Source organism: Centroberyx gerrardi, chromosome 1, assembly GCF_048128805.1.
Source record: "Centroberyx gerrardi isolate f3 chromosome 1, fCenGer3.hap1.cur.20231027, whole genome shotgun sequence".
Classification (NCBI taxonomy): Eukaryota; Metazoa; Chordata; class Actinopteri; order Beryciformes; family Berycidae; genus Centroberyx; species Centroberyx gerrardi.
The window spans coordinates 33,789,812-33,813,292 of NC_135997.1; the positions used below are offsets into that span (position 1 = coordinate 33,789,812).

At 42.2% G+C, this 23,481-nt stretch overlaps 2 protein-coding genes across 2 annotated transcripts; both read left to right on the top strand.

Moving 5' to 3' along the window:
• Window positions 1–3,867: 3,867 nt before the first annotated feature.
• LOC139909217 (kelch-like protein 23) lies at window positions 3,868–10,874 on the top strand. The gene is made up of 7 exons (XM_071896214.2): window positions 3,868–3,872; window positions 4,177–4,428; window positions 5,639–5,896; window positions 5,983–6,558; window positions 6,840–6,976; window positions 8,123–8,275; window positions 10,561–10,874. The coding sequence occupies exons 1-7, from the start codon at window positions 3,868–3,870 to the stop codon at window positions 10,872–10,874; spliced, it is 1,695 nt and encodes a 564-aa protein (XP_071752315.2).
• A 9,679-nt stretch (window positions 10,875–20,553) lies between these two features.
• On the top strand, window positions 20,554–21,673 carry LOC139909230 (macrophage mannose receptor 1-like). The gene has a single exon (XM_071896230.1). The coding sequence runs from the start codon at window positions 20,574–20,576 to the stop codon at window positions 21,339–21,341; it is 768 nt and encodes a 255-aa protein (XP_071752331.1). The 5' UTR covers window positions 20,554–20,573; the 3' UTR covers window positions 21,342–21,673.
• The last annotated feature ends 1,808 nt before the right edge of the window (window positions 21,674–23,481 follow it).

Genomic DNA, 23,481 nt, shown 5'->3' on the forward strand with positions numbered 1-23,481 from the left:
AAATACAGCACATCATCAGGAGGAGGCGCCAAGATGTGTCCAAACCCCAAACCGTTTCTCAAGCCAAGCGGGGACAATCGATGAACTCAGAAAGTGTATAAAGGAATAATTCAGTTGGAAAGAAAGATGAAACTCAATTGATCCAGTTGGGGACGTTCGGTAAGACTTATGGAATATGACATCTAGGTTAGATTAATTATTGGAGCATCCTATGATGTGCTGTCACCACCCCAAAACCTCAACCAGTGGCCAGGCGAAGACCCCATTCTCTGTGTTCAGACAACTCAAGGCAGATATATCCTGAGATTGACACACTGGAGACATAACCAAATGTTATAGTACCTGGCAGCAGCAAATGAGCAGAAATCAATTATTTACCTGTTAGGTGTGCCAGCCCTACACGCATCAAATTGTTTTTGTATGTAAAGGGGAACAGAGCGGCACTGAATTGGCACGGGCGGGTAGGGATTTGAATAGGGATTTGGAGAGGGATGTGGGCCAACAACTCGCAGAGAGCGCTCCAGCCTTAGATCTAACCTGTATTATGGTCCAACACTCAGCAGGCTTTGTTTACTTTGTAGAATTCACTGTCGGCGCGAAGGAGCTTTAGATGAGGCATGAAGTATTAAAGGAAGAAGCTTAGGTACATAACTAACAGCCAGGGCTGAGCAGTGAGGCTGTGAAGCCACGGTACACCTTGTGGAACTTTACTAGTTTACTCAGAAAGTTTGGGATTCACGATCAGGGCTTAGGTCAGGCTGTAAAGGCAGTTTCAGAAACATCCAGCGTCTCTGGCTGAAGACAAAGGGCATCATTTAGATCTCAAACTATGGAACACTCTGTCCCTCTCAAGATAGTTGCCTTTATTTATGTTATGATGGCAGAATTATGATCGTAGTTTTAGTTAGTCATATACTGCCCACAGGTCCCACAGGTTGCTTGCTTATACAGTGCTGTCTCTGTACTGTTGAAAGGAAACATATGTCCCAGAACACTAACAGCTATTGGCGATGTTCCCTACATTTTGTTGTTTGTTGTTTCTTATTCCCGTGGATAGCTGCGGCCAAATGTAGATGACGTGACATAGATATAGATCAAGATATTTCCAGTGCAGCTACAATGAAGTTTGATAGCAGAAAAGTATTCAGCGATCTAAAACATCAGCGGTAAATGTCAGGTTTTGATGTCAGTCCATCAGAATTAAAGAGTGAGGGCTTCTTTCTAGAGCCGCCATCTTGCACCGACGTTCAACAGTCATACAGGGAGAAATCCATCATAAGAGGCAGAGAGACCAATTTCTGGTCAGTAGACCAGAATGCAATGCAGCCAAAAGACATGTTGCGTTTTGAATAAGAAGAGGTGATCATTCTGGGAAATGCCAAAAATTATTAGTAGACGAGGCAAGTTGAGGGAAAGTGGGTACACCAAAAAAGTTAATTACAACACTTCATCACAAAATAATTTGAACATTTCATTTTTCCCTTTATAGACCATTTCAATCCAGGAGGGTCAGCTGTCTCTTTATCCTCTTGTTTGATTGTTGGTACAATGCAATCGAAGTTTGCCTTATTGTTTGTGATGTTGTGGGCTGAAGTGTGAGCCAAAGTGTAGGTAAGTGTGGTTCTCAATGTCTAGAGTGGGTATAGTGGTTCTGGGAATGCAGCACATTGGATTGTTGTATAATTTTGAATTGCCCCCTGTGGAACAAATAAAGTGTTTTGAATTGAATTGAATAAGATTCTGTGTATTGGTAAAGGCCTTCATGTGAGAGGAGATTATGTACTGTAGTTGATATCAGCAATATCATTTTACATGAGACGAATACAATAATAACTGATGCCAAATGATCTGCTTTATTCAGGAGAGTGGTTCCCAAAGTGGGGTCCAGGGACCACTGGGGGTCCTTGATAGGGTTCCTGGGGGTCCCCTTGCAGCAAAATAAAGAAAGGTATAATTTTATTATTTCACCCAATAAGAGAATATATATGATTTGGTTGATTTTGCCCATCCCCAGCTACAGTATAGACAGGTACGTAATCATGTATAAAGTCCAACAACTAAAATCTTCTCAGGTGTTTCCTCAGGACAAACTCTTATCAAATGGGGGTAGGCGGTGACATGAAAAGTTTGGGGAAACCCTTTATCTTTGACTCCAAAAAAAATCCCACACCTCCTTTTGTTCTAACCGTATTGATTAAATCTCTGGCCCTAGTTTAAAGGTCTCTTGGGTGAACCATCCCCCCTCTCTCCTTAGCCTCTAATCTCATTTCCAATTCTGTCGACATGTCGTCCGTGTGACAGCGTTGAATGCATGCATGTGCTCGTGACTGTTTGTTGGCATTAGTATCAGGTCAGTGCAGACGCAGACACAACTAACTCCAACACAACTGGTCATGGTTCAGACTTGAGTAAAACACTGTAGCCTACAGGATAAGAGGACCGCACAGTGTTCATTCAGCGCCTTTTACGCGCACTGAAGGCGCATAGACAGCTGCGTCATGTCAGCCAGAATAACACCGGAAAATAGACGATGTGGCCTCCAAAATAAAAGCTTAAATTTTGGGGGGGGGGGAACGATATATGATCATTGCGGTGTGCAGAACTATAAAAAAACGTGTCAAAATACTCGATGGAATCAATTGGCATTTTGCATAGGCTGCAGTTGGCAATTGCCTTAACTAAGGCAGTCCAAAATGGATATTGTACGTTTTTGTTAGTACAATGGAGATGATGATGTAAGCAGAATGCATTGTTTTTAGGTACATTAGGTAATGTAACAGAATAAATTTACATTTTTGTATTTAGAATAGCCAACATGATGCCATTACAGGTAGCCTAAACTATTCCATTATACACAACCTTACTGAATTGACGCCACTGGAATGCTGACAAATGTTAGCCTAGATATCATAAAGACTTTATGGGGGAATAGTTTATAGCGTAGGCCTACTAATTCCTCATGTAATGTAGGCTACTATTTATTTCTCTTGGTCACATTGTATGACTCAAAAAACGTTGCACCACGTTCAAATACTTTTTAATTTTTGCACAAGCGCTTTATTTTGAAAGGTATAACAGGAAGTCTTGTTTTTTATTCTGGCTTGCTTGACTGGTCACACCGACTGTGCGTTGTTATCTATTTCTAAGACGAAAGCGAAGTCGCTAAATAACGGGTCATGTCGAGAATTTAGGAATAATCCATTCAGGCTGTCATTATTATTGTGTTTAGCCTACCAGGAAAAAAATCAGAATAAGTTCTGTTAAGATTCGGAGGAATTCGCATCAGATCCTGCAGACCATGTTGATCAGGTATGTTTATGTTATGGCCATTGTCCATGCGTATTATAGGCTATATGTATATATGTCATGCTCCATGAATTATCATTTTATTTGAACAATCCAAACTTTTCTTATTTTACTTATTTTACTTTAGAGTTCACCTATTAATTAAGATGGTGAAATATCCAAAGTCCAGTTGCTTCAGTTGCTTGGCTACAGAGATGCTGTTTGCAGTAATAATATTTTTATCATAATGAAAGAAGAAGTTTTGTAATTTAATTTTATCTCTAAACCGTTATAGTGGGTGGGTGTAAGGTAGATGCATGCCAATATCAATGACTGTATAGTATTTTTTAATAATTTCCTAATGTGTTGACCATTTGTGTTGTCAGAACAGGAGAACTATATTTGATGGAAACCAGATCTATAGGAGAAATTCAACACCATAATTCAACACCACAATTGATGCATGTATATGTATTATATCACCATAACACCATTTATTATGCATGAAGTGTTAATACATTTTTAAAGGAGCAATCCTTGATTTCAGCATGCAGCTGTCTCATTTGCACACCAAACTGAGGGATGGGGTAAGAGAGCTTAGGGCAACACATTAACTTACATTCCCCTATTCTGACACAGCAGGGATTTTCCAAAACACAAGTTCTTTGGAGGCGATACAGGAGTGGCTTATTAACATTTAGCATTGCTTCATAGCAAAACCCCCAGAAGACACCATCTTTCTGTATTTTAGTTTTGTTAATGAATTTGAGAATGATTAAATTTGTCCAAACCCATTTTTAACCGTCACATGGCATGGCTGTGCATTTGTTCAATTTGTTCCTTTAAATTGTGATTCAGCTTGACATTGAGTTCAATTTTCTCATGCCACAGACAGCCCAAAAATGTCTCATCCAGAAGACCTGAGGAACTCTACATGTATGACTTCTGTGATGCGAGCCACCCCGAGGAGCTGCTGGACGCCCTGCGAGGCTTCTACGCCGAAGACCTGTTCACAGACATCGCCCTGCAGTGCACCTCCGGCCAGGTCCTCCGCTGCCACAAGGTGGCGCTCTGTGCACGCAGCTCATACTTCAGAGTCATGTTCACGGTGGACATGAGGGAAAGGACCAACAGCCTGGTCAGGTATGTATGAGGGTGAGAAAGAAAGATAGACGAGGGGGGTCACCATTGACGCGTTATGCCAATTAAAGGCCCTGGGGCATTCACGTTCGATTCCCCTCCCCAACCTCTCCAAGACATCATCCTTCAACCTTGTACATCTGCATCAACCCCTTCAAGGACCCTCACAGTCAAGTATCCACTTTGTCTTGAAATGCAAGCAACACTAGATATTGAAGATAGATTATAGTATGCAGATTTGAATGCAAGGGTGACTACAAAGCACCAGGGGCGATATCAACAAAACATGGAATCATCACAAAATGAAAACAGCATAGACAGGAGTGTAAAGGTTCCTACTGTAGCTCACAAACACCTCATTGGGGGCATGCTATCCAATTTATACGAATGACATGCTGCCTGGTGATTAAAGAGGCAGTCCTTCAACCGGACGACCTGGGTTCAAGCCCCACAGTTCGGCAAACATCTGCCGAGCTGTGTCCTTTAGAGAGTCACTGAATCCCCACCAGCTCCAGAGGTGTTCTTCTCCAGCTGACCCTGACCTCTGACCTCCCTGTAGGAGGGGGGTAGAGAAAAGAGAATTTCCCTACAGGGATCAATAAAGTATTACCAAAAAACACGGCAAATAAGCATGGACTAGCCAGTCTTTCAGGGTTCTTGGTAGTCCGTAGCCCCGAGGCATGTCCAGCTGGTAATCCGTACATAGGGGAGTGTAAGGGAGTTGGTGCGAGTTGAGAAAGGGTTACCTACTGCTTTCTGTCCCCCACAATGAAATTGATGATGGATCACCCTCCGTCGGTTCATTCATTTGTTCATTCATACAATGATTGGCACAAGGAGGAGTGTTACGTTTTCTTGTTTGTTTATGTGTTCCATGCAATATCTCAGACACCACTGATTGGATTTTCATGGAACTTGGGGCGATGATGCAACTTCATTTTCAAAATTACACTGATTGGCCCAAGAGGGGCGTTTCAATTACAAGTCAAAATAAGATGGTATTTGTAGCTGATTGGCCCAGAGGAGTTCTGCATCATTCATAGGGGAGGACATGCTTGCTGTTGCTTCCTCTTATCTGGCCTGGCATCCGCTTCCCCACTCCTCTTCATCTCTTCTCCTGTCCTCCTCAATTTTTCCATTATTGGTAACCCTATTTATCTTCTCTCTCTGTCCTTCTTTTCTACCCCATTGTCTCCTCTCCTCTCCTCTCCAGGCTGCCGATAGTGGACGCGGAGGTGTTGTCATCCTTGGTAGACTACATCTACTCCTCCAGACTCACCATCACTCCGCTGAACGTGGAGAGTCTGTTGGAGGCAGCTGACCAGCTGCAGTTTGGAGCAGTAAAGCGGGCCTGCGAGGCCTTCCTGGTGCGTCTGCTGGGTGTGGACAACTGCCTGGGCATGCTGGCCTTCGCCCAGCTCCACGCATGTCCTGCCCTGGAGAAAGAGGCACGCAGGCTGCTAGCAGGCAGGTCAGAGATCAGCTCTCCAGTCAAATGTTCACCATTTCTTACCTATTTAACTTACTGAATGAGTAACTAAGAACATTTTGCCACAGGTTTCAGGACGTGATCAGAGAGGAGGAATTTCTAGAGCTGGATTCTGACAGGTTGGGCACTGTCCTAGCGGAGGAGAACCAGGAATTGGTGGCGGAGGCAGTGGTCAGGTGGCTGGGTCACGACCCTCACATTCGAACAAGGGCTCTCCCAGAACTTCTCTCTTCCCTGCCCCTTGATATAAACCAAACACACCTCAGGAGTGCCTTGCAGGAGCTGCACAGCGACTATCAGCTCAGTGACTTTGACAACATCTTCTCACTGTTCACCCTAACACCCATGTTCAAGCAGCCCTCCAGGAACTTTAACAGTCCCAGCTCTAGGATGATTATAATCGGGGGCTACCACTGGCACCCTTTGTCTGAGGTTCAGCGCTGGGACCCGTTGGGTGGGGTGTGGGAGCAGGGCGGGGACATGCCGGATCACACTAAGGAGAGCTATGCAGTGGCTTTACTGGGCTGTACCATCTATGTGAGCGGCGGGTACAGAACCCACACCACTGAAGTGTTGGACGCGGTCTGGGAGTACAACAGCGATTCTGACCATTGGACTCAAGGGCAGCCCATGCTAACTGCCAGGTACTTTGATAAAATATGCTGTCAGATTTATTTTTGTTTGTTGTTTTGTTCACAGGGTTATTGAGTTACAGCTCTTTACTGGATAGGGTTAGACTCTGAGTTTCCCGGTAATACTGCTTATCCTTTTGGAATTATTAGCCTCTGAACACACACATGCTTCAGACCATTTATATTCTGCAAAATAAACTTGGAACCAAAGCAGGAATTTATTCACTTTCAGTTTAGTATGTGTAAAAGTTGCTCTGTAAAATATCCAATAATATTTTTTGAACCCCCTGCAGGTACTACCACTGTTCGGTGGCCTGTTGTGGGTGTGTGTATGTTATAGGAGGCTACAGGGGAGGTTCAGCCATGGGACGGACAGAACTGTTTGATCCACTGAAGAGGAGGTGGATGGCTGTAGCTGATATGGTGCAAGGTGCGTAGTGCAGCACTGTTTTGTACAAGTATGTCACACACCATCTTCAAGTTCTATATGGTTTTGATAGATCAGTGTTTCCCAATCCAGTCCTCAAGTACCCCATGTTCGGCAAGTTTTTGTTCCAGCTCTAGTTGGATCCAGTTAAGGGATTAATGCTTATTGTTTGAGCATTAGAAACAGATCTACCTGAACAGTATTAAAGTGTGTAGCCCTTAATTGGATCAGTTGTGCAAGAGTAAAGATGGAACAAGAACTTGCAGGACAGGTGGTACTTTAAGTCAAATGAAAAATGACTTTTTCACCTTGATAGCTAATTTTCCTATTTGACAATAAATGCCCCAAAATGCACAACATTTCTTGTATTTATATATGAAAATCCTGTTACTTTTTCTTCCTGGAAACCAGCGTACCTTTAATGGTGACCTCATGCTGTACCAGTAGGCGTACATAAAAATTCCAACTAATCACATATTTTTTAACAATCCCGCCCCTCCCATCAAATAAACTGCCTTTCTAAAGCATATCCCATTGGTTAATAATCCTCCCCGCATTATGTCCGGCCCCAACCTCCTGCTTCAACAGGAAATACATCAAATTACAGAAGCAAGACGCTCTCAGAATCCTGTTTCATTGAGACTTTAAAGTCACACTGAAATGAAAAATGACTTTTTTGCCTTTTTAGCTCATTCTAACTATAATACCTTACACCTATTTTACAATTTATGCCAAAAAATGACAAAAAATATTTTATTGCATTTTTATATCAAAATCTCATTACTTTTACTTCCTGGAAAATGGAAAATCTTTAGTGGTGACATCATGTACCAAGAGGCGTACATAAAAATTCCAACCAATAAAAACATAACATATTTTTGAACAATCCTACCCCTCTGCCCTTCCCATCAGATAAAACTGCCTTTCTCTCTCTAACTGATATCCCATTGGTTTACACTTTTGAATGATCCCTGCTTGCATTATGTCCCGCCCCAGTATCCGGGTTCAACAGGAAATACATTACTTCAAGCAAGCAAGATGCTCTCAAAATGTAGTTTCATTGTGACTTAAAGGACTGGGTTGGGAAACACTGGATTAGAACTAAGCTACGTGAAAATCGATTCAACACTGTCCTGTCTGTCTTTTCAGGTGTAGGGAACGCCTCAGCGACTGTGCTGGGCAACAACATTTATGTGGCGGGTGGTAATTATGGTTACAAGGGCAGCTGCAGCTACAGCAAGCTTCAGAGTTACAAGGTGGATGTCGACCAGTGGAGTATCCTAACTTCCTTCCCCCATCCAGGTAGTCCTGATGCTAACCCTAACCCTAACCAAAATCCCAGCTATCAAGGCTCAATCTGGAGCCAACACAAGTCATCCAGTTACTTGAAGAATTCCAATAACATGTAAATCACACCGGAGATAAAAAAATAAATAAAAATTATACAGCTCCACAAGCACTCAATAAATCATGACTGCTCTTAAAGGAATAGTTCACCCAAAAATGAAAATTTTGTCCTTATCTACTCACCCTCATGCCAGTTTAAACACGTGAAGTTTGTTAGTCCATGTAACACACAGGGAGGTTGCCAGTAGGGATGGGAATTGATAAGATTTTATTGATACCAATGCCATTATCGATTCTGCTTATCGGTCCGGTTCTTTATCGATTCCCTTATTGATTCCCGATCAATTTTCTGTGTGGAAAAAAAAGTAGGCCTACACAGGTTTTCAGCGTCAACGCAGCTGTTTTATTATCTCTTGAGTGTGAACACAGTGTAGAATGTCTGCCTAATAACATTTGAACATGTTAAAATAAATTACAATGCTCCTTTTCTTAAAATGATATAACTTGGAAAACAAATAAGATGGTTAGATGGTTACCCTAAGATGTTTCAACATATTGCTGGTGTTTCCACCCTAGGCTGTGTTCACACATAACATTTGTTCCCCAACCGCCAGCGCCCTTTTCTCTCTGCTCCCGAAAAGCGCTGCAGCTGCGTTTTTTTCGTCAGAGCGGAGCGCTTTCAAAAGTTGAGAAATGTTCAACTTTTCAGAAAAGCGCCGGGTGACGTGAACCGCTTTTTCCCAGCCGACCAATCGCGATGACAGAGACTCCAGGCCATTTCCCATAGCAACAACAAATATGGAGAAAGTGAAAGTGCCGGTGGAGAAATGGGACGTTGTAATAAGTGAATTTCCGTTACCGCAACAGTGATCATAAAGGCAGTATGGATTATACTGGACATGTATTGGAAATATCTGGTAAGCCTTTGCTTGTTGCACAACACTGTTCTGTTCTGTCTGTTAGAAGTGCTAACCAGCTGGTTAGTGAGCTAGCAGCTGCTCAGCTAATGTCAGGTGACGTTGCCGTGATCCGCTTTTTATTTCTCCTCACAAAAAGCGCTCCAGGCAGTGCTTTTTCCACATCAAAAAACCCTATGTGTGAACACAGAAATGATAATTTTACAGCCGTTACAACTAGCACTATTGTCATCTTTCTTTGTGAAATGAAGCCACGCTTTGGACCGTTTCTTCCTCTCCACCATGACTCCTTGTTGCAAGTTTCCAGCAGCGTAGATGCAGAGTTTGACGTCATGACGCATGAGTTTTTGCAATGCGCATGCGCAACTGTCAGAAAAACATGCTTTTCGATAAAAGGAATTGATAACCTCGGAGGCATACGATTCCGATGGATCAGACAATTCGGAACCGGTTCTCAACTGGAACCGGTTCTCGATTCCCATCCCTAGTTGCCAGCACAACTCCATAGCAGCCTTCTCCAAAACAACTGAAGTCAATGGGGACCGGTCTTTAGAGTTCCAAAAAAGAGCAAAAAATGACCATAAAATGACTCCATACAGTGCATACAGCACTGTGACTGCAAGTCACTACAGCCATTGTTTTCGAAAACGTTGGTCATTTTTTGAACTCTAACGAACGCAACCTCCCTGTGTGTTATATGCACTAACAAACTTCACCAGTGTTTCAACTAGCATGAGATTGAGTAGATATTGACAGAATTTTCATTTTTGGGTGAACTATTTCTTTAATCATAGGGTGCAGACAGACAGGGCCCATTATCAACAGCAGTGAACTAAAGAATGGCAGAGTTGTTCACTGGTTCCAGATTAAGCCTTTAAACTTCAACACTAACTTTAAAGTTAACCACACTCAAAGCCACACACACACATTCACTCATTTATTAACTATGTTTCCAATAACCGCATTATAATTGTGATTGCATAATAATTATTATAGAACCAGAACATCATGTAATAACTACATTGTGCAAAATATTTAGTTTGAATACTATAATAGAACAACTGTGTAGTTAATGACATGATATTGAATTGAATGTAATTTTCTGATGTTTGATGATTATATTGTAAGAAAAATGTATCTATGCTTCTAATGGGTTTATTATCTGCTTGTGCACTTCAAGTGCAGTGTTACCAACATATTTTACAGACAAACCTTGGCAGCAAACTGAGGACATTTTATTGAAATCTGCTGTTTCCATTCAGCTTTTCTAATTTGATACATCCTAATTTGCATTAAAAAGCTTGGTGTCATTGCTCTCCGTAGAGTACGGCGTGTGCCTGGTGTCCTTGAACAGCAGCCTGTACCTGGTGGGGGGCCAGACCGCCCAAGCCGAACGCTACGACGCGGAGACGGAGGAGTGGACGCCCCTGGCCAGCATGAAGGAGAGGAGGATGGAGTGCGGCGCGGTGGCCATGCTGGGCTGTGTGTATGTCACTGGGGGCTACTCCTGCTCTAAAGGGACCTACCTGCAGAGCGTGGAGAAGTACGACCCTCACACAGATTCGTGGGACATAGTCGGAGAACTGCCTGAAGCGACGCGCTTGCATGGCTGCGTCTGTGTTTATAACGCCACGTAGTGCGGAGAGAAAGAGTCGAGCTAATGACACTGCACTCATTTAAGGCAGTGATGTAGCGGCTGGGTAGAGTGTGCTTGTTTTACCCTGGGGCCTCCCAGGGGGCAAGCTCCTGACCTGCCCGCTCTGAATCAGCAGCAAAAACCGGAAAACAATAAAAACAGAATCTAAGCACTCCACAATTCAATGCCCAATTGTATTTCAGTCAGGACAACTCACATACTGATATTAATACGTTTATTAATGGTTATGGCATAGCAGTAGGTTTGGTTTTGGCAGAAACAATCTGCTTTTATGGCTTGCTGCTAAAGAGAAGTTGCTGAGTTACTCCAATCAGCTGACTGAACTTCCGTTGCTCATTAAAAGTGACATTGAACGTCCATGTACATTTCCTTAACTCTGGAGTTGTTAAGATACGTTTTTTCCCGAAGAGTTTTAGGAAAAGTACATGTAGAATATGTAAATTAGGCATAAATTCTAGGCTATATAGACCAGATTAACTATGGTTAATTTAGCCTAGTTGGCTAATGTGCTGCATACCATATACGTACATGTGACATCCTGTGTTTGAATCTGACCTATGACCTTTGTCACGTCATCCCCCTCTGTCTCCCCCAATCCTTCCAGTCTCTCTACCGTGTAGGCTACTGTCAATTAAAGGTAAAAATGCCACCACACTAAAAAAAATGAACATCAAATTATATATATTTAATATGCTACAATAAACTATGTATGCAGCAACAGTTTACTGTCAATGACTGGAGATACAGCTGCTCCTCACCACTCAATCTACTCATGTCATGTTTAGGGGTGGGTTTGTCTTGCCGCTACCACCAGATTACAAATACACTTGAATATGAAATTACACGCCATTAAACAAGTGCGGACAATGATTCCCTATCAGTTTTAATAATAATAACCTTTATTTATATAGCACTCTTTAAAACAAAGTTACACAGTGCTTCGCAATCAAGTGAAATAAAAGACTGAGCTAATGACAGATCAATACAACAGCACAAGGAGATAGAGCTGTAATAAAATAGAATAAATAAATGGTTCCAGCCACAAGGATACAACAAATTTAATAAATTACAGACTAGGCAGGTAGAAACAAGAAGAAAATAAATAAGAGCTAAAAATTATAAAAAGGCCTTGTTCCTCAGGCAGGCCATTCCAAAGACTAGCAGCCCATGACGGCAAAAGCCCGGTCACCTTTAGTCTTGGATACAGGAACAGTCAGAAGGGTCCTGCTTGAGGAACTCAGGCTGTGCGCAGGCTCAAACAATATAAAAGTTCAGAAAGATAAAATGGGGTCAGGCCATGCAAAGCCTTAAAAGTAATCAGTATAATCTTAAAATCAATTCTAAAACGAACAGGCAACTAGTGACGCTGAAGCGGGGGTGGCGTCTCTTAGTTTTGGTTAAAAACCTTGCTGCAGCTTTCTGAACACAAGGCAAAACATGGCTGAAACATGGAATTGCAGCAGTCAAGGTGAGATGAAATAAAGCATGTATAATCCTCTCTGTGTCACTAAAATTCAGGACGGATTTAAGTTTTGCAATGTTCCTGAGATGGAAGAAGCATAACTGAACAAGCTTTTTAGCATGTGGCTCTAAATTAAGGCTTGGGTCAAATATGATTCCTAAGTTCTTAGAGGCAGGCTTTTGATGCTGACAGGTAAGATAACAAGGACTGAGATTAATTGTAAAAAAAAAAAAAAAAAATCCTTGACATCCGTTAAGCAGTTATGCAAAGAGGCCAATTTATTTAATTCACTCGGCTTGACTGAGAGGTACAGCTGGGTATCATCGGCATAGCAAAAGGAGATACTGTGCCGCCTAATTAAGTGACCCAGAGGAAGCGTATACCAAGGAGAACAGAACTGGCCCAAGAATTGAGCCTTGCGGCACACCACATGTGATTGAGGACTGCGAAGACACAGCCATCAATAGACACAAGGGATTTTACTGTCAGTCAAATAGGAAGAGTTACCAACCTGAATTACCAACCTACTGTCTCAACCTATCAATAAGGATACTATGGCCTACAGTATCAAATGCTGCACTAAGCATTCATCAGGATATCATTCACCACCTTGATGAGGTCAGTTTCAGCGCTGTGCTGCTGATAAAAACCAGACTGACATTTTTCAAATATGTTCTTATTTTCCAAGACTTCTAGTAGTTGCCTTGATACGACCTACTCCAGGACCTTTGAGATGAAGAGTAATTTCAAAACAGGCCTGTAGTTGGTGAGAGCCGAAGGATCAGTGCCAGGTTTCTTTAAGAAGAGGCTGAACTCAAGCAGTCTTAAAATATCCGGGGACACAGCTAGAGGAGATTGAGTTTTGAGATTTATCTTTTTTGAAAAGGAGCGTGCTTGTGTGTGTGTCTGTCTGTCTGTGTGAGAATTAGCATAGAAAAGGAAAGAGGTGGACAGAGAGATGAAAGACAGATTGATAGACAGTCCCACAGATAGAGAGCCAGACAGAGAAATAGACAGTCAGAGAGGCAGTCTCTGGTCACCTGTGTCTTTCTACCTCACCCTTATCTGTAGTACTGTATCACAAAGATTTGCCCTCTGTCCTGTCCAAGGCTGATCATCTCAGAGGAATGATACCATCTAAAAGAAAATAATACCACTGGAACTCCATCTGGAACTCTTAGTACAACTACAGTCGCATTTTGCACTGTTTTTTGTTTTCTATTTTGTAGCTTACTAAACGGTATGAGCAAGTCAACACCGCTACTAATGGCAATTATGGGAAAAATGAGTTTTAGCAATTGTGAGTGTAGTTTAATTTTTGAAAGGGCAGCAAGCCAGATATTCATTTTATTTCAAAGATAAAGAGGATTACTGAGAAAATCATTGATACACTGTTTTGAAATGGAATTGTTACAGATAAGAAATGAAACCACTACTATTGTCTTACTTTAAAATGTCTATATGTGAATAAAGTCATATGAGAGAGAATGAGAGGTTTGTCTACTGCTTCATGATTTTATACAAGAATTAGAATGCCTCATCACTGGCCGTCACATCACGGTGTAGCAGCCTATGGTGTTTGACTGTGAAATGAAGAGCAACTGGAGATTAGAGACAGGCAAGTGAGGGGAGAGAGATATTCATTATGCATGGTGTTACCGAATATTATGTTGGCTCTAATAAAGCAAAGATCCCCTTTGTCATTTCTGTGAAACTCTATTAGGTATGTACAAAACCGAGTCTGAAATAACATGACAAATGCTTACCCTTTTATACCAATTACTCCCAGGTCTGTGCTCATTGTTCTCTTTGACAATAATGGCCCAGATTTAAATCACCTTGACCCATTTTGTCCATTTTGAAGTCACACTGCTGTGCTCTGAAGACTGAGAAGTAGGCCTGCAGACACACTATTTCTTACTAGTTTGGTGCCCTCTGCAGCACAATCTATATGATTAAGTCAGAGCTGGTAGTAAGCAGAGATTGCCAGGGGATGGCAGTGTTGGTCTACCTTGGCCCTGTTTGTGGGCTTGGTAAGAAACAAACCCAAGGTCTATGGGAGGAAATGTGAGTAATAATGGTTTGTGCCATGCACTTTCTTTCTCATGTTTTCAAACCACATTCAGAGGGACTTTGTGCCTGACAAGCAAGGACATGAATGACAATGCAACAATAAACATACAATCAGTAAAAGAGATGATGGACAGGAGAACCTGGGTAGATCTATCTTTTGTGAAGGAGTGTACAGTGTTCATCCTTCGTCAAAGATGTAGTGCAAGGTAAAGCCACCTCAACTAAGCCACCTTTATTTGCAGAATACAGTTTACCCACCTTTTGAAGGCTGGGAAACATGGGTGGGGAAAATGAAGGTTTACTCTCTCCCTCTACTATCGCCAAGTTGCCCTTGAGCAAGGTACTGAACGCCCAGAAGACTGTGGCTGCACTGGGCAGCTTCCAGTATGATGTGTCTAGCTGTGTGAATGTGAAGCAGGGCCATGTTGGAAAACAGTGTGCTCAGTCAGCTTTTCTTGGATAAATAAAGGTTAAAAAATAAAACGTTATGACTTTATTCCTATAGCACATTTCTTTTTTTCATTTACCAATACACAGGATTTTTATGTTGCTACTGCCCCATATCACACAATAACCATAACATATCTGGGGGGGTTTGATAGGGATGTTGATGTATACCAATGACTCAACGATTACTTCACCAGGTGCTGAGTGCGTCTCCCTCCCCTCGCATTTTCAACTGCTCATGGATGGAGGACGATGCTACAAGCGAGCGCCCAGCGTTGCATCACATTTCAGCTACAAAGGCTAAAAAAAGCCTCCTTCTCAAGCCAAAAAAGTAAATGACAAAGCTATATTATTATCCCGGTATTTAGTGTGGTGATATATTAGCTCTTCACTAGACGTTTCTGCTCTAATTAGCTAGCTTACTCCTCTCAATTGGGAAAATGTGAGTTTACTGTTTCTGTCAATTACAGGCCACTGTAGCTGAAGGTGACAGGAAGGGTGGGTGTGGGTGGTGGTTGTGTCAGAGACTTGCATAGGAGGAGATAAGTTCTTGATATAGGCCCTTTTCACAAACATGGCTGCCGTACTTCCACAGGGTATAGCTCGGTTCTCACCATGCCAGCAATAAAAAAGCCAACTCTCTGTTGCCCATAACTCTGTCTGTGATCACTTATTTTGTGTTTCAACATAATGTATAACAGAATACAGGTGTTGTTACTGACATATCTTTCTGTTTCTGTTGTCAGACGACTGCGCAAGTAACTGTGATCGAGGGTCACAAAATGCTAACTGGCTAACCAAGGCTAACGCTAACTTCTGTACTGCTAGTATTTTGTGACCCTCGATCAAATCACCTTTTTATAGTGTTGCAGTCGTCTGACAACAGAAACAGAAAGATATGTCAGTGACAACACCTATAGTGTATTATACATTATGTTGAAACACAAAATAAGTGATCTCAGACAGAGTTATGGGCAACAGAAAGTTGGCTTTTTAACATTGCTGGCAATGGTGAGAACTGAGCTATACCCTGCGGAAATACGGCAGCCATGTTTGTGAAAAGGGCCTATATCAACAGAACTTATCTCCTCCTATGAAAAGGGCTTAACGTTGCAATTCCTACTGGTCGCCAATAAAGGCCAATAAAGGTCATTGGTTACATAATGCCCCTTTAATGAAAAAAAAGAGGAGGGCCATAGGTAATCCACCTTTTTACTTACTCACTATATGATGCTCATCTTTCCTTCTTTCATGTTCCCTCTTGTCACAGCTCTGCTGCATGTCCTGATCCTCGTTGTTTTCGCCCACTTAAAGCTGATAATGAAATGTATGCACTGGGCGAAGCAGGCGATTAATCAGAGCAGATGTGTATCTAGGTGAGTGCCAGAGCAAGTCTCTGGAGTCACAGCGGCCTGACGGCTCCGACTCCAGACTGGCTTTAGTGGGGAAACGGAGCCCTAGCCTCTCACCCATGGCTGTCATTGCCAAAGTATGTGCCAGCCAGCCTTATTACAATTAATTAGCCACCGCCGAAATGTCCTCACACTTCAAAAGCCATCATGTCTCATCTCAGGCGACGAAAAGGCTGGTGGGCTGTTGTCATGTTGGCTGGCCTGATAAATCTGGGACGACAATTTACTGGGACAACACAGAACTGTTTTTCTCCTTAAAGAAAATGACTATAATCCTAATATAATCTTCCTATAATAATCCTATAGGAATTTGGGAATATTATAGGAATAGCAATAATGTGTCTGTGGCACTCAATAGTGAGTTTTCGTGGCTGCATCTTACTTTATGTTATTTTCTCTCTCCTACAGTATCATTATAATATTCCTATAAGGATTTACAGTGTGTCTTTGGCACTCAATACTGAATTTATAATGACCTCTTTATAGTATTATATTAATCTCCTTTGATATTCCTATAGGGACTTACAATGTGGTGGTGTTACTTAGTAGTGGGTTTATAGTGACCCTATCCTACTTTATGTAATTGTTTATCTCTTATAGTATCACTATAATATCCCTATCGGATGTTATGTATAGTTTATAGTTTTGCTGTGATATTTGCCTGGGCTCAAACATTGAAAAGTGGTAGTCCGATAATTTTAGACTCATTTTTTTCTTTATTTTGCTTGCTTTGTGCTTCCTAGTTGGAACATTCAGTCCACCCTGCTCATCACACAGACCCAGGCTTTCCAAACTGGCAAGAGCACATGTCATCACTTAGTTGATTAGTACAATTGGAATTGGAAATGATGCTAAACCAGGAGGGTGCCATCTTAAAGTACTTGGTCCATTGAGTGAGACCTGATGCACACACTTGAGATTGAACTGAACTCTACATTGGTTGTTTAATGAGATGTGCTGTGTCCAGACATAAGCTCTAAATCATAAGACCTTGACTAAGAACTACCTCCGAGTGATATTTCACTGTTGTCACCGTCTCTATTTTTACATGCGTATCTCCATATGAGCTTATGAACACTTGAGATCCAACATTAGTGGCTTTAGGGAATCCGCAGTTGCTATCTGCCTCTTGTAAAGTACAATGATGTAGACAGAAAAACAAGTTTCTCACATCGCTGTAGGGTGTGTTGAACAATAGACGATTATAAGATTAGGTTTTTAAGTTGAAAGCAAATGAGGGATTATGGATACCTGGGGCAGCCAATATCAGTGGTTGTGGTATGTGTTCTAAAAATGTAAAAAGTGAGATATTGCTTTAAAGTATGTGGTATCTGATATCACACACTGGGGGTGCATATACCGCAATAATGAGCATCTCGCTATGTCTGTATTGCAGCATTACAATATAGCAGGCCTTCAGTATGATGTCTAATTTTTTAGAATTGAAAAAAAAAGAAGAAAAAAAGCACAAGATGAGACCCAGATAATTTGGTACTGAAGGGCCCGTGTCCTTATCTAAATGGAATCACGTTCGCTGATGTTTGTGAGCAGCAGGTCTAGTTAATAGGAGATGCTGCGCAGAAAAACAGCAACAGGAGTTATGACTTATCCCGTATATCAACAGTATTCCTTCATGGTTTACGGGGATGAGGCAGATCTCCCCCCAAAAATAAAAGGTAATTCCCGAGTGTTGCGGGTTGTCAGCGAGGATCACAAATCACAATGGATTCAGCCTCGTTTTAGAACGCTCCCAGAACAGTGGGAGGTGGAGGGGGGGGCTTCATTTATCCACCCAGCGAGTGCGGTTACTAGTTTCATATGTCTTGACAACGTCCTGACGTTGTGTGTGTGTGTGGAGTTTTTTTTTAAAGTGGCTTTGTCTCATGGGTGGATCGGCTCAGACTGCGACGTCGGTAGCCGTGACAGCTACGATTTTAGCTTCCCCCAATATCAGCTACAGGTCAATTCGATCAATTGCTTGTCAGCGGGAAAAGAAACACACATTGTGTTTCTTGCTTTCGAGTGGATACAGGGTTACACTCAAAGCGTGTGTTTTGAATTGCAAGCCCTCATTTGATTTTTCATGCAAACCAGACATTTGCCTTTGTTTTGCTTTGCTTGGCTTTGCAGAACCGGGAGAGATTTAAGGAACATCAAATGAATAGTTATGAAGTTCTTCCATGGCTCGAATTCGGCACTGTTTAAGGCGAGCTTGTGTCGCCTATCATACTGTTAAGGTATGGCATTAAGTACATTAAGGTGCTGAAAACCTTCTCTTTCCCTTCACCTCCTTCTCTTCATTGTCATTTACCATCTGCTCATCTGTACCCCTGTGGACTGCACACACACACACACACACACACACCCACACGCACGCACACACACACACACACACACACACTTAAAATTTGCAATGTGCTTTCTTCATGCATGTTGTTTTCACCTACATTTGTGCCTTGTTCTCTGTAAAGCACTTTGTCATGCACCTATTTAAGAGTGCTATTTATCATGCAAAAGCCACGAGGCTGGCAACACAAATATAACAATCTGGCATCGACATTCATAGATGATTAGCCTCTCATACACCTGTGCACTAACATCTACCACTGAACTGCAACGCTGCCTACATACTGTACAATAACAACAACACAAGATAAGCCTATGGGTGGCATCAAGACCAGTTTAGGCCACATTTACATCACAATGCACTCCTCGGCGTCAGCTAGTGAAGGAGAAACCTACCTGCTCAGCACTGCACACAATGCGATTATGTGGAAATATGCAGGCCTTGGAATAAACTGAATAAAATAGTCACACACAACAATAACTGCTCTACTTGTATTTTAAAGGAATTAGGGCTGGCCCCAACTATTTGACTGTTCAACACTTCGGATATTTTGTTTGTTAGGTTGACACTCAAACCTAAATTTAGGATTCCAATGAACTGCAGTAATTAACCTGCGCTTCTGGCTTTGAGGATTCGGTTGCAATGCCTAGTTAAGAAATATTTTCTTTTAATTATTATTTTGAACAAGTAGGCCTATTATTGATCTATGTGAAAACGGTCGGTGGTGTTTTCATTTGAACTATTACAAGGATACCATCTTGCCTTTCCCATTAACATTTTGCTACTAACTACAGTTAGTCACAATTTCTAGGATTTGTTGGTTGGTATTTGGTATTTGCGATGCTGTCATCCAAGTCCTGAACTGTGTGTAGGGGGATATTGGACCTTTTTTCAAGAAGGAAAGCCTCCAGTGCTTTGAGGGATCAAGGAGGTGGAAATCTACTTTGCGCTCCACAATTTCCCTTAACTTCCTTCCTTGTATGGAGGCTTTATCTTGGAATATAGGAACATCATGACATTAACAACCATGTATTGTGATCATCAGATCTAATGAGATCCACCACCATGGTTAACCACTGTTAACCATGACAACAAACACTGTGGGTCGAGCAGTTAGCTAACTTGCCATGTCTAAAATGCCATGTCCAATTTGTCAAATAATCCTTTTATGGCAGAGGAATGCAGAATTCGTGCTCATTTCACAACATTTTCTGAGACTCTATTGATGCGTTGGTGTGATGAAATACTCTTGAATCATGCTACCTAATTTCTTCTGACAAAAGGACTTGCTGCCACTCCTAATGGACACAAGCAAAGCAGATTTTGAGACTTCAGCAGCAAATATGGTAGCAGTGATCCAAAGTCTGATGGAAAGTCTGCTGAGGCCACGTTGCATTGTCTCACTGCCCTGTTCAACCTTGACCGCGATGATGGCAATGATACAATTTACATGACTCGAGATATTTGACTGGGAGGAACAAGTGAGACTGATTTTCCTAAATGATGGAACGATACAAAGATGTGTGTGTGTGTGTGTGTGTGTGTGTGTGTGGGAGGGTGGGGTGGGGAATTTCGGGTGACGTTATCCCTCTGCGATGAGGATGAAATCTAATTGGTCAGCCGGATGCAGGGACAGTCGGGGGAGTGATGATAGGCCTGTCCAAGTGAATTTCACGCTGCATTCACTGGCAAACTGCTGAGACTGGCACAGATATGATTAGCGCGTTGCAAATGTTGTAGCGTAATTCCAAAACACCAATTGGTCATGTAGGTGGGAAGAGATGGTAGAGTCCTTGTAGATTCTTCTTCTCTGTCTGAATATTGTGTGTGGGAAGCCAAACAGCGTAGACTCTACTGAGTGGACAGATCTTTTCTTGCAAGTGAGACCTGGGCGCTAAAATTTAGTTCAAAAAAAGTCAAACCACTGTCTGCAGCATCATGTTGGTGAAGAACAGATTCACCGAGCTCCGCTTCCTCATCCTCATCATCAACTTCCCTTCTCTGTATGTGGAGGCCTCTCACCTGCAGAGAAGGTACATTCATCAGCAAGGACCAAAGACCTGGGTGGAGGCCCAAAACTACTGCAGGGAGCATCATACTGACCTGGCCAAGATTGAAGCACAAAGAGAATTCACTCAATGTAAGAAGGAAACGCTCTGTTGGATTGGCCTCCATAAAGACACGCGTAACCCTGATGTCTGGAATTGGTCTGGAGGGGAGAAAACCAAATTTACTAACTGGGACCTAGACATCCCCCAACCTGACAACTATGGAGGAAATGAGAATTGTGTTGCCATGACAGGTAAATTCTGGTATGATGTGCCGTGTGACAAACAATATGCATTTCTTTGTTACGAAGACGACCTGATCTTAGTGAAAGAAAAGAAGACGTGGGAGGAGGCCGTGGAACACTGCAGGACCCTCAACCCCAAACACCCGTTCGACCTGGCGCACGTGCACATCAGAGAAGACCACGGCTACACCAAGACGGTGATCCGAGACGCCCAGACGGACGAGGTGTGGATGGGCCTTCGCTTCCTGGCGGGCCGGTGGCTGTGGGTGAACAGGAAACCGCTGGGGTACGGCGGACTGCCCGCCTGCCCCGCCGAGGGCAAGAACTGTGGGACGGTGCCGAAGACTGGGGGGCTTTGGGCAGCCAAGCACTGTGAGGGGAGAAGGAACTTCTTATGTGCAAAAAGGCAGTAGAGTATGTGTAGTGTTCAGATATAGTGTGTGCATATTTAGATGTGTTTTGTAATGTCTGCCATCTATTTCATTAGTATGCTCCATCTGTTGCTGGAGGAGAGGTAGAGATGGCCTTTCTATTATTTAAATGATTAGATTATTAATGTCAAACTGCACAAACTTGTAGCTATAACCATCCTAGATTTAAGTATGTTAAAGGTAAATGTCATGAATTATAGATGTGCTTTCAGTTTTGATTTTTATAGCGCTATTATTTTGATAATGTATACAATTCATTGTATTCGAGTAGAGATGTAACTCCATAGCATCGCTGTTTGGCTTGTTACTACCACCTAGATAGACTGAAATACATATTTTGCATGGATTAGACAATTTATGTTTTACAGTGTGTGTTTTAGAAATGTCAGCCTCAGTTGCAGAGCAATACCACTGAGGTGGCATGTGAAATTAGAGAGTGGGCTCATGTTTTCCATCAATAGACTCAGTGTGCCTCCACACTCCGCACATGTGCATTTTTTTTGGCTACTGACAATCTAGCCTGAGGGAGTGGTGGATCCAAATTTGGCATAATTGCACCATAACCGGCACCTCAAACTACTTTGCCCTGCATAAAAACCTTTTTTTTTAATCTTTTTCTTAGACTAAAATAAAGTACAAAAACAACAAGTATCTGATATTTGATTTTATTATGTTTTGTCTGCAGTTATCGCTGCACTTTGGTTAAAGAGTTGCAATGCCATAAACTCATAAATGAATAAAATCACAGTGACTATTAAAGTATTTAGCTCAAGCCTACCACACTGCACACACTGGTTCCAGGCTGACTTGCAAGCTGCTTAAGAGCCTATGTTGTGCGTGACATCATTCAAGCCGACTTCAAGCCGAATTAATGGCTGAAACTGACAAGTCTGACGTATTATAGACTTGCTTTTGTGTAAAATGATATTCCAGGTGCTGTGAATTTCGTCAAATTAATTGAAATTTGGAATTTGCTCAAGCAACTATGAGCAGGGATGAGGAAACAGAGACGGAGGGTGCATTCATTTTATCTGAGCAGAGGGCAGTATAGGAATCTCTGAAGACACATGGAATAGGAATATACAGTAGATAGCATCAACATATAGAGTTTTTTGTTAATACCAATTCAGTCATTGGGCAATAAGTTCATTAGCTCCTCAGTAGAATTCTTGGCCGCGGGCCTGGCTCTGTACATGCTGTCAAACCTCACAAATTGTCCACAATAGTTATGGAAGAAATCAGTCTGGGGCTGTCAAGGCAGTTATTAATGGACCTATGTATTAGCACTGTAATTAGCTATGACACCGAACATGTCGGCTGGATCAAGATTAAATGCATGCCAAAAACCACACACTGACGAACGCATGCCAATAACTTTAGGGACGGACATTTTTGTCTTGGTCAGAGGTCAATGTGATATTTATTCCAGTTGAGATAACAGGAATAGAAGTGAGAAGTCTTGGATATGGACGAGACATTGTCCGGTTGTCCGTATCCATGTGCTACACTTTTCCTTTGAACACCATCGTGCAGTTGGTATGATGAACTGTAAAGTTGGAAGCGGTTTAATGCATCATGAAGCGGGTATTACTCCGTACCTGACCTTGAATCGTTTATTTTATAGAAGCCCATCCTCCGTCATTATTGCAGATAATGAAAACGATGTGCAAAAACACTGTGCATTGACTGCTACATTTCAAGGAAAACCCCTAGTGATATTCAGCTGGGGTCAAACACTGGCCAGCTGTAAGTCTGAAACAGAAAAGACGATCTAGTAGCGCTTTCTCTTGTGTGTAAGTGATGCCCTACATAGCCGCACCCCTCACCTTTTCTGTCATTTTACAGGACAGGCTTACCTGCAAGGCCCTGTTTAACAGTGAAAGGCACACACAATCCCATTTGAAGCCCGCTCAGTGGGTTTAGCCACTTTTTAAATTCAAATCACTCACACACCGCAGTGTCAGGACAAGGGGAGGTGGGAAGGGGAAGCTGGACTTAATATAAAACCCAAATCCCATTAGAGATGGACCGGAGGAAAATGAGGGGTTGGCACTGCTTCGCCTTAACACACAATGTGAAGAGGGATCTCTTTGATGGGGGTCAGAGATGATGTCCCACATTG